The sequence below is a fragment of the Ictidomys tridecemlineatus genome, chromosome 5 (assembly GCF_052094955.1).
Source record: "Ictidomys tridecemlineatus isolate mIctTri1 chromosome 5, mIctTri1.hap1, whole genome shotgun sequence".
Taxonomy (NCBI): domain Eukaryota; kingdom Metazoa; phylum Chordata; class Mammalia; order Rodentia; family Sciuridae; genus Ictidomys; species Ictidomys tridecemlineatus.
Genome location: NC_135481.1, coordinates 140,155,238 through 140,167,374, shown reverse-complemented (window position 1 = coordinate 140,167,374; position 12,137 = coordinate 140,155,238). Strand labels below are relative to the sequence as shown.

At 38.1% G+C, this 12,137-nt stretch overlaps 1 protein-coding gene across 7 annotated transcripts in view; it reads left to right on the top strand.

Annotated features, from left to right (window-relative positions):
* LOC110597662 (uncharacterized) overlaps positions 1-12,137 on the top strand; it is a 99,964-nt gene that overhangs the window by 14,222 nt on the left and 73,605 nt on the right. The window contains exons 4-5 of one of the 7 annotated variants that reach the window (XR_013439440.1): positions 1,072-1,159; positions 7,626-7,789. The exons of 3 other annotated variants lie outside the window; for them this stretch is intronic. Coding sequence is in view for 2 of the 4 variants with exons in the window: in XM_078051209.1 (XP_077907335.1) it covers positions 1,072-1,088 (17 nt within the window). In the remaining 2 variants the exon portion in view is untranslated. Of the gene's footprint in view, positions 1-1,071; positions 1,160-7,625; positions 11,511-12,137 lie in introns of those variants that run through there. 3 more of the 7 variants (XR_013439442.1, XM_078051209.1, XM_078051210.1) reach the window with 3 other exon arrangements.

Below are 12,137 nucleotides of genomic sequence, written 5' to 3'. Positions count from 1 at the left end.
AATTATGTTTCTGTGGCAATCTTATATTCCTGTGTCTGTCTTTGTTCCCCCACCCAGAGTGTTAAGCCCATTCAGAGTCTCTGCAGGCTTTGCCCATCTGCATTGCAGCTGGGGCTTCAGCTGCCTTAAAGGCTGCTAATAATCATGGAAAATTAAGCCAAAGCCCAGACAATATTGTTCACAGTATCTTGTCGTATTTTTAAGATTTTAAAAAATTCAGACATTCAAAAAGATTTAAGACAATGAAAGTCATTGTTGCATTATTAGTAACAGAAAAACACTGGCAGTCATTTTGATGTCCAACAAAAGAGGATTTTTAAAATAAATCATGATATATAACTTCATGTGATGGGATACTTTAAGCCTAAAATCGACTCTAAAATCACTACCTGGAAGACTAATCATGAGGGGAAGACACATGATAGATTATAAGGTGCAAAAGTAGAGTCTCGTAATAGTCTGTACAGAATGGCCCCAATTTTGGATAGCTAAGAGGTGAGTTATGTGCTTCAGAGAGCTGATTTCATGTAGTTCCGCCAAAGTACCAAACTAGTCTTTCCCTGTGACCTCACTGCTGCCCTTCCAGGGGTCACTAGGGCTCACAGATATTCTTGACCTTTGAAGAATGGTACTAGCCACACAAAGTAATTCAGATGGGGAATACCAGCATCTCTGGGAACAGATGGCCAACACACAAGCAAATTGATCAATGTGCCAGAGACCCACTGGCTGATCTCCGTGGGTGGTCCTAGTGCCATGGCAGGGAAGGAACTGCTGACTGTTTTCTGTGGCTCTGGTGAAGCAGTTACATCGGGCAGGTGGTCCACGGGCGTGGTCTTATGCAGTTCCCTCAAGGCTCCCAGATGGTACTCACGGAGACAGAGCAACTTAGGGAAGCAGCTAAGTACTGGTCCCCTCCAGAGGGTCTATGTCATCCCTCTGAGACCCATTCATCTAGCTCTTGCCAAAATTCTGTGTCCCATTCCCACATGCCTTCCTCTGGCACAGAGAATTCTTCATCTCCCCTGGGACCAGGGAACTTGACTTTTCTTCCCTTCTTGTTTACTCCAGGCAATTCTAGGCACTGAACTCTTTGGAACATGGACTTTCAAAAATATTCACTTCCAGAACTTGAATTTCAAGGCTTCTAAATTCAGATGTAAGTTTCAAAAGGCAATTTTGAGCCTTTAAAAAGCAATAGGAGAGGGGTGGGGGTCAGGGCTCAGTGGTAGAATGCTTGCCTAGCATGTGTGAGGCACTGGGTTCGATTCATATGCACCACATATAAAATAATTTTTTAGAAAACGTTAATCAACCACTAAAAAAATTAATGATGAAAAAATAAAATAAGTGGGAGGAGGGGTGACACAGGACAGAGTACAAAGGAATATAGGGTGGGAAAGTATTCAGGGTAATATCTCCAATTTGACTCCTACCTCATAATTATTTGCATATAATAAACATTGGAGCAATATTCATCTTTCACAATCATTACAATTGCTCTCTCTTTATAGAGATGACCAATGACTTTCATCTTCCTCTTTGTCCATATTTTCTTTTTCAAATTTTCTGCAGTGAAGATATATTACAAGAGAAATAAACTCAATGACAGTATTGCTTTCCAATGGCAACTTGTAATGTGAAAAATTGTGGATAGTTAAAAATTGAATCCCTCTAAATGTGCACCAAATACAGTACTCAGATATGCATTGATCAACCCAACCAGTAATTCCTGTGGGTTTGGAACATAAAGCTGTTTCTTCAGCCAAGCACTAGATGAGGTAGTCAGCTTGCATCTGAAGTCCATGATGAATGAAAAAGAAGCATCTTAAAACACCTAGAATCACTTACATATAGCTGAACTTACTTTAGTGAGTATATTAATAAATGCAATCATACTGTACTCATAAAATTAGAACAAAGACTATATTAAAAGTGTTACTCAAAAATATTATCGAAAGAGGTAAAATAACTTCAATATCAAAGAAAAACCTGATTATTCAAAGGGCTTATTTAATTGCCAAAAATATTGTCCTTCTATTTGCCAACTATGACACTTTTAAAATGTAAATGTAAATCATTATCCCCATCTGGAGAATGGGCATAACTAAACAGAGTACATGCTCAATGATTATCTTCCCAGTCAGTGTGAATGTACAGGTACTGAAATTTGCCAGCCTGGCCAGAATGGGATTGGGCTGATGATGCATACAAAGGGCACATAAATATTATGAGGACACACAATTTCAGAGATGGACACCCCAAGACAGAGAGGAACTGAGCCAAGCCCTCATATTTAACAGGTGTAGACCCAGAGGGTCAGAGAAGCAATGTTTCCAAATTCATGGAGCTGCCTGGTAAAGGGGGGACCAGAAATCAGGTCTCCTAATTATCTATCCTGAGTGCATCCTGAAACTGCCTTTTTTTCACAGAGGAAAAAACAGAAACAGAGAAAGTGGATAACTAGAAAATATGGGGCGGGAGAAACAGACTCAGCAGAAAGACAAACCCAGCACACAGTGGAACTCACTAAATATGCACTAAATGAAGTTCAGGATATGTTAATGACCTATTTTTTATTCAAATTTTGAAACTCAGCATAATATGTGCACATTATAAAATAAATAAGTACTAAAATATACAAGGAAAAAAAATAAAAACTCTATTCCCTCAATCTCCCCATAAAAGGTACACTGTCAATCATCATCATTGACAGCTTAAATAATATCTTGCCAGATATTTTCCTGCACATATATAAATGATTTTATACAGAAGTTGATTCATAATACATACCTTCTGCATCTCTTTTCTTTTAATAATATATGAACATATTTTTTCTATGTCATATTTATGGATTGCCTTATTTGTTACAAGGTCTGAATAGTACTTATCCAATATTCTCACAATAACGTTCTCTCTTGAAAAATGGGTTAAGAAAATTAAAAAGAGCACTCGGGGAGAAGACAGGCATTTTACAAATGATGCTGGGAAATATGAATAGTCATTTGGAAAATGCAAAATTGGAACCATTCTTCACACCATCCAGTAGAATAAATTCCAAATAGATCAAAGGTTTAAAGAAAAATGTGAAATCATACAGAAGAAAATATGAGTAAATATATTTTACTTGGGAGCAGAAAATTCTTCCCCTAACCATAACACAAAATCCAGAACAGTAAAGCAAATATGGATAATTTTGACCACATAAAAATTTTTCAGTTGGTCAGGGAAGAGAAAAAAGAAAACAGGAAAGGAGAACCCATAAAAAGACACTCACGAAATAAATCTAATGCAAGGTATGGGCCTTATTTGCATCCTAATTCCACCAATCGAAGTATAAATGCACAAGAATGCAAGCACACACATTCTGTGTGTGTGTGTGTGTGTCTCTCTCTCTCTCTCTCTCTCTCTCTCTCTCTCTCTCTCTCTCTCTCTCTCTCTCTCTCTCTCTCTCTCTCTCTCTCTCTCTCTCTCTCGCTCTCTCTCTCTCTCTCTCTCTCTCTCTCTCTCTCACACACACACACACACACACACACACACATCCCAACCTACAGTTTAGGTTATCAAGAATGGCAGTAAAGGGCAGAGTGCTTTGCCTAGTATACATGAGGCACTAGGTTCTATCCTTAGCACCACATAAAAATAAGCAAATAAAATATAGGCATTCTGTCTGTCTACAACTACAAAAATTTTTTTAAATAAAAGAATGACAGTAAACACCTGAAGCCTGTTTTTACACAAATGTGGGATATCAGTGAGAAAATGAAGTGGTTTCTCACTGAATATAAACTTGACCTCCCTGTTACACACTGCATGGACAGCAGTCCCTCTGAAAAACTAAGGTAAATGACCTTGAAAACAGATTTTCCTCACTCTCCTTGATGATGAAAAGTTCTGTTGTTGTACTTGAATGTGGCTATGGATGTTTTTAAGTATGCAACATAAGTATCTTGGGGTTTATTTTCTTAATTTCTTTCTCTAATGAAGATAAACCTTAACTACTGAAAACCAATCAAATTCTCAGAGATCAAATTCTTTGCACCAGAGTTCAGCCTACCAAAGAAATCCTGATACCTTGTCCTGAGTGTTCACTCCAAGTGAACCTGAGTGTTCACTGTCCTTACCCTGCAAGTTTAGAACCCTAGTTTATTCAAGATACAAAAATGTATTAATTAAAGTATCAGCATTAGTAATAAAATAAAACTTTAAAAAGTAAATCTCCCTTAAAATTTCATCAGATTTTTTTACAAGAAACACTTTTCAAATTTGTTTAAAGAAGAAAACTTGATTAATTTACAAAAGGTCATTGTGGTTTGCTTAAATACATAATGAAACTTCAGTAATTTTATGCCACTATGAGAAAATTTCTCAAGAGACAATGCATTGGACTGGGAGCAAATGGATCAATAATTTATTAAAAACCAATTTTCAGTAATTCATCATTTTGCCTCCTTTTTGAAATAATCTTTTAAAGCAACTTGTACAAAACCAATAAACTATTAGTTGTCCTAAATTATAGATTTACATTGTTTTTGCCTGAAAACCTGTTCACCATTCATATTTACAACTTCATTATGAATTGTAGCACATATTGAGCATTTTAACATTTTTGCATCAAAACCCACAAGGAGGTGCAAATACTTGAAAACAGCCTAAGAAAGTTGAATATCTGCATCCACTATGACACAGCAGTCCCACAACTAGGTTTGTCGCATAAAGAAACGGTTGCATCTTCACATGCACTCTCAGACATGAATCAGAACGCTGAAGCAGCATGATTTGTACAGGCAAACCAACTGAAAACCAACAACCAGAGCATCAATAACAGCAGGATAGATAGATTAATCGTAGTCTACTCATGAGTTCATTCTACTGTACAAATACATTCAGCAGTGAGAATAAATGAATCAGAGCTAAATACATCCACTTGGATGAATCTCAAAAACACTGAGCCATAGAAGCAGGTCACAGATAAAGAAATATAATTTCATTTAGTAAAGCAGGAAAGTAGGGAAAAGTAAAGAATAAATCATTTAGTGATACTTACACAGGTAGTAAGCTACAATGAAAAGAAAGGGACTTGAAGATGCAAAAGCCAGGAATGCAACCAGGTGTGATGATGCACACCTACAATCTCAGTGACTCAAGAGACTGAGGCAAGAAGATCGCAAGTTCAAGGACAGCCTTGGCAACTTATAGAGACCCTGTTTCAAAATAAAAATGTTTAAAAAACTAGGGATGTATCTCAGTGATAGAGTTCCCCTGGATTCAATCCCTAGTACAAAAAAAAATCCAGGAGCATGGTCAGGGAGGCAGGTGAGAAAGGGAGAAGGGTACCATTGGGAATAGTACATGAGTCCTCTAAAGTACTAGTAATGGTCTAGTTCTTAATCCAATGTCAGTTAGACAACTATTCATTTTACTATTAATCTTAAATCTGTACATATAAGTTTATATACCCTTCTGAATATATATATGTATATATACATATATATATATATATATATATCAAACACTCATTAACATGCAGAACACTTTGTGCCAATGATTGATTTATGTGAATTTTGTCAATAACACAGTCTAATAGCTTACAGATTAACAAAAATGACATGCAAATGATGTGAAAATATTAGCTGGGCATGGTGCCACATGCCTGTAATCTCAGAAACTCAGGAGGCTGAGACAGGAGGATTGCAAGTTCAAAGCTAGCCTCAGCAACTTACGGAGACTCTAAGCAAATTAGAGAGACCCTATCTCAAAATGAAAATTTAAAAAGGGCTAGGAATGTGGCTTAGTGGTTATGCATCCCTGGGTTCAATTCCTGGTACAAAAAAAAGAAAGAAAATATTAGTTAAAACAGAAGGTACCCTATCCCTGAATTTTAACTGGGACAAACTAACCAATACAGTCTTTGTGGCATATGTACAATTTATAAGAATGTAACAATTAGGATATAAAGACTCCCTCTATTAAAAATATCACAATTGCTTTATAGAAAAATTTCATAGAATGTAGTTAATGAAACTTTGTTTTATATTTTCTATAAAGCTAAGAAAACATTATTTAACACATAATCAAGAATCATCACTAATCTATCAACATAACTTTAGATAAACTGATGTAATGGTTAAGAGCTCTGACTTTGGCACCAGACACACGAGTTTAAATCCCAGGAACACTGGGATTTGCAGCTGCATCATCTTGCAAAAAAAAAAAAAAATTAATTTAAATATTTCTTAATATTCTAATCCACAAACAGGAATATTATGGTACTTATATCATAGCCTTACTATAAGGAATAAATAAGGCAATGTTTGAAAATTCCTTAGCACAGCTTTTTGCAAATACAAAGCACTCAATAGAAATATTTATTGGTGGGCTGGGGCTGTAGCTCAGTGGTAGAGCACCCGTCTTGCACGTGTGAAGCACTGGGTTCGATCCTCAGCACCACACAAAAGTAAATGTATCGTGTCCAAGTACAACTAAGAAAATATTAAATGTATATGTATATTTACTGGTTTCATCACATACACACACTTCATTTTTCCCCCTGATTATTGCACTTTGGAGACATTCTCCTCCTCGTTCCAATCATGTGGTCCTAGTGGGTACTGAGCCAATTACAGAGCCCTGTCAGTCAAGCTGGAGTGGTTGGCCCACAGTTGCACAAGGGAACCAAGGCAGAACAGCCAGACTCCTTCCTCTAGATTTTCCAACTGCTTCTGGAAATTTTCTCTCTCTTCTTAACTACAAAGATAGAAGGTATAAGTTCAAAGCTTCCCATACCCATAATTCCAGGCTTGTGAGAAACATCAAATTGAGAGAATGAGATCAAAACTCAAAGAAAGGGAAACCTAATATTAATGGAGATGCTGGATCCAACCGTCACTGAAACCATCACAGAATGCATTCTTTCCATGTATCCATTCCCCCTTTCTGCTTATTGGTTAGAGTTGGGTTTCAGTGTGGTAGTAAAGGGCTTCATAGCTGTACAGCACCCAACATGTGCTTAATAAAAAACAGTTGCTTAAGTTTAAGGGCTTTAAAACTATCTTAAACAACCATATATTATTATTCATCTCTCCCAACATTTTTTATGACAATGACTAATGGTTTCATAAAGAGCAACCATCCCTGAAGGTTCCTGGGAGAACAGCAGGCTTTGTTTTTCTTATCACATCTACCTAACTAAAATTTTATATCCTTTGACCAACATCTCTCTGAGCCTCCTATTATTATCTATTATTAACAACTGTAGGGCTTGTGGGCCCAACATTCTTCAAGACCTGTGAGAACAGGCCCTGATTGCTAATATTTTAAACTCTAAAAAGCATACTGGTTCTTCATTTTTCTTTATCCAAAGTGACTCTTCTGGAAATTTTATTATGAAGTCTGTATTTTCCAAGAAAATTTTTGCTTAGCAACCAAGCAGTAGGAAAATTCAAAGGGTGATATTATTTTGGTAGCCCCACTAAGGTGCAGGGTCTATTCATTCCTCAAGCAAGTGACTGGTTATCAAGAACCAGAAGGGGGCCCCTGCCTGCCTGGCTCAGCGAACGGCCCCCGCCCGGGCAGCTCAGCGAACAGCCTCATATTATGAGGGCGAGGCTCATATTATGAAATAGGAACCGGGAACTAAAAGCAGAGATTGGGTCAGACCAGAGACAAGCCAGTCCCACCCCTCCCTTCGGACACTCCAGCAAGGAGCCTGGGGCCCGCCATAGCAGAGAGGTGACGTCACCAGAGTTCGGCCAACGGGATTCCATCCCAGCAGAATCCACTTTAGCAGGTGTGTGACTCCCACCCCCACCAGATACAAACAACCAGGAAACTTCAAAAATCTCTCTGTGGGCGTGACTGTAAGGGCCAAGGGACTCCCGACCCCCAACTCCCCCTAATGCCAGTGACGTGGGTGTGACTGTAGGGGCGGAGGGAAGCAGAGAAGACTCCCCACCCCAAACTCCCCCAATCGCCATCGGAGTGGTTGTGACTGTAGGCACTGAGGGAAGCAGAGGGGATCCTCGATCCCCAACTCCCAGCTTCCGAGGGTGTGCCCACCAAAGGGGTCCGGAAAAATTAAACTGTTGGCTCCCAGATCACAGCTCCACAGCACTGGGGCTTAGATAAATGACAGAGAGAGTGCTCACTCGTTTGGGAAATAGGGCACGCAGTGGGGCTGAAAGTGTAACCAGATCCTTGGGGAACCGCCTCCGGTGAGCAGGACCTGGCTGGCTGGCAGGAGGAAGCGGGGAAGGGGCCGTAGAAGTGAAACGGCTCTGGACCAACAGGATTGAGAGACTCCCAGGAGCCGCCTTACAGGGATTGCTGTCGACACACAGAGGGCAGAAGCTTGGCTCGGAGGGCACAGCTCCGCCTACTGAAAGAGAAGAAAATGGATCTCTAAGACCTAATTTTGTTATTTATTTTATTTTTTTCTCTCCCCTTTTCCTTCTTTCTTTCTTTCCCTTTTCAAGTTTTACTGTTCTTTCCATTCTCCTCTATTCTATCTATCTCTCTCCTTCTTTCTTTTTAGGAGGACCTTCCTTCCCCTACCCCCCAACTTTCATCCCAAGCATTGCGTCTTCCATTACATGTAATTGTCTAAATGCAAATAGGTGAGTGTTTTGAGGCTGTCTATAGGGCTCCTAAATACCTAGCTACTACCAACACCCTGATCCAATCGCCTGTTAGTATCCCCCCTCAGTAGAGCAATCTTCTAAAGTAGCCAAGACATACTAACCCTTATACCTTCATAGCACGTAACCTAAACATATAGTCCTAAGAACAAACAACAAATCACTATATGCATACAGAACCCGGAAGCCTTTTATGAATTGAATGAATCAGCTTTAAAGTACAATAAAGCCCAACATTTCTAGGCATAATCTCCCACCACAAAGGAGAGACAACAGAGATATACAAAACCAAAACAAATTTATAGGAGAAAGCAAAAACACTGCAGTCAAACAGAGCTGGAAAGTAACATGAACAACATGAAAAAACAAGGGAAAAAAGAATTACCAACAATGCAGGACAACTTAAATCTACAGGAGGACCTAGAGGCATCAGAAAAATGGACAGAGAAAGAATCAAGGCATACCCAACTCAGATGGAATGGAATATTAGAGAAGACATGAGACAGCAAGTCCAAGCATTGAAAGTATATTTTGAAAACGAAATAAATGAACAAATCCAAATGGCAAAGAATGAGCTCTACCAGGAGATAGAGATTTTTTTAAAAAATTAAACAGTAATCCTAGAAATGCAGGAAACCATAAACCAAATTAAAAACTCAAATGAGAATATTACAAATAGACTAGATCAAGTAGAAGTCAGAACATCAGATAATGAAGACAAACTTTATCAACTTGAAAAGAATATAGTCAACACAGAAAGGATGCTTAAATCTCATGAGCAATCTATCCAAGAGATATGAGATGTCATAAAAAAAAAACCAAACTTGAGAGTCATTGAGATAGAAGAAGGTATAGAGGTCCAAACCAAAGGAATGGACAACCTATTAAATGAAATAATCCTAGAAAACTTCCCAGATATGAAAGATGGAATGGACCGCCAAATCCTGGAAGCTTACAGGACCCCAACCATTCAAAACCGTAATAGACCAACTCCAAGACACATAATTATGAAGATATCCAACATACAGAACAAGGAGAGAATATTAAAAACTACGAGAGAAAGGAGGCAGATTACATTCAGGGGTAAACCAATTAGGTTAACGGCTGATTTTTCATCACAGACTTTGAAAGTGAGAAGATCCTGGAACAACGTATTTCAAACGCTGAAAAATAATGGATTCCAACCAAGAATACTGTATCCAGCAAAATTAAGCTTCAGATTTAACAATGAAATTAAAATATTTCACGATAAACAAAAGCTAAAAGAATTCACAGCCAGAAAACCAGCACTGCAAAGCATTTTGAGCAAAATACTACAAGAAGAGGAATTGAAAAGTAGCACCAAAACTAACAGTGGGAGGTATCTCAGTAAAGGGGGAAAAAAATAAACAAAGAGGAAAAACTAGCCAAACTAAAATAAATAAATAAATAAACATGACTGGAAGTACAAACCATATTTCAATTGTAATCTTAAATGTTAATGGTTTAAATTCACCAGTCAAGAGACATAGGCTAGTAACCTGGATTAAAGGCATAAAAATAGGAAAAGAAGAACTTAAATTATCACTATTTGCGGATGATATGATAATATATCTAACAGACCCAAAAGGGTCTACAAAGAAACTGCCAGAGTTAATAAATGAATTCAGCAAAGTAGCAGGATATAAAATCAACACACATAAATCAAAGGCATTCCTGTATATCAACAACAAAACTTCTGAAATGGAAATGAGGAAAACCACTCCATTCACAATATCCTCAAAGAAAATAAGATACCTGGGAATCAACCTAACAAAAGAGGTGAAAGATTTATATAATGAAAACTACAGAACCCTAAAGAAAGAGATAGAAGAAAATCTTAGAAGATGGGAAAATGTACCCTGTTCATGGATAGGCAGAACTAACATCATCAAAATGGCAATATTACCCAAAGTTCTCTACAGGTTTAATGCGATGCCAATCAAAACCCAATGGCATTTCTTGAAGAAATAGATAAAGCAATCATGAAATTCATATGGAAAAACAAAAGACCCAGAATAGCAAAAGCAATTCTAAGCAGGAAGTGTGAATCAGGCGGTATAGCAATACCAGATTTCAAACTGTACTACAGAGCAATAGTAACAAAAACAGCATGGTACTGATACCAAAACAGGCAGATGGACCAATGGTACAGAACAGAGGACACAGAGACCAATCCACAAAATTACAACTTTCTTATATTTGATAAAGGGGCTAAAAGCATGCAATGGAGGAAGGATAGCATCTTCAAAAAATGGTGCTGGGAAAACTGGAAATCCATATGCAACAAAATGAAGCTGAACTCCTTTCTCTCGCCGTGCACAAAATTTAACTCAAAATGGATCAAAGAGCTTGATATCAAATCAGAGACTATGCGCCTGATAGAAGATAAAGTTGGCTTTGATCTACATATTGTGGGGTCGGGCTCCAAATTCCTTAATAGGACACCCATAGCACAAGAGTTAATAACAAGAATAAACAAATGGGACTTACTTAAACTAAAAAGGTTTTTCTCAGCAAGAGAAACAATAAGAGAGGTAAATAGAGAGCCTATATCCTGGGAACAAATTTTTACCCCTCACACTTCAGATAGAGCCCTAATATCCAGAATATACAAAGAACTCAAAAAATTAAACAATAAGATAACAAATAACCCAATCAACAAATGGGCCAAGGACCTGAACAGACACTTCTCAGAGGAGGACATACAATCAATCAATAAGTACATGAAAAAATGCTCACCATCGCTAGCAGTCAAAGAAATGCAAATCAAAAACCACCCTAAGATACCATCTCACTCCAGTAAGATTGGCAGCCACTATGAAGTCAAACAACAAGTGCTGGCGAGGATGTGGGGAAAAGGGTACACTTGTACATGGTGGGTGGGACTGCAAATTGGTGCAGCCAATATGGAAAGCAGTATGGAGATTCCTGGGAAAGCTGGGAATGGAACCACCATTTGAGCCAGCTATTGCCCTTCTCGGACTATTCCCTGAGGACCTTAAAAGAGCGTACTATAGGGATACTGCCACATCAATGATCATAGCAACACAATTCACAATAGCTAGACTGTGGAACCAACCTAGATGCCCTTCAATAGATGAATGGATAAAAAAAATGTGGCATTTATACACAATGGAATATTATGCAGCACTAAAAAATGACAAAATCATGGAATTTGCAGAGAAATGGATGGCATTAGAGCAGATTATGCTAAGTGAAGCTAGCCAATTCTTAAAAAACAGATGCCAAATGTCTTCTTTGATATAAGGAGAGCAACTGAGAACAAAACAGGGAGGAAGAGCATAAGGAAAAGATTAACATTAAACAGAGACATGAGATGGGACGGAAAGGGAGAGAAAAGGGAAATTGCATGGAAATGAAGGGAGACCCTCATTGCTATACAAAATTACATATAAGAGGTTGTGAGGGGAATGGGAAAATAAACAAGGAGAGAAATGAATTACAGTAGATGGGGTAGAG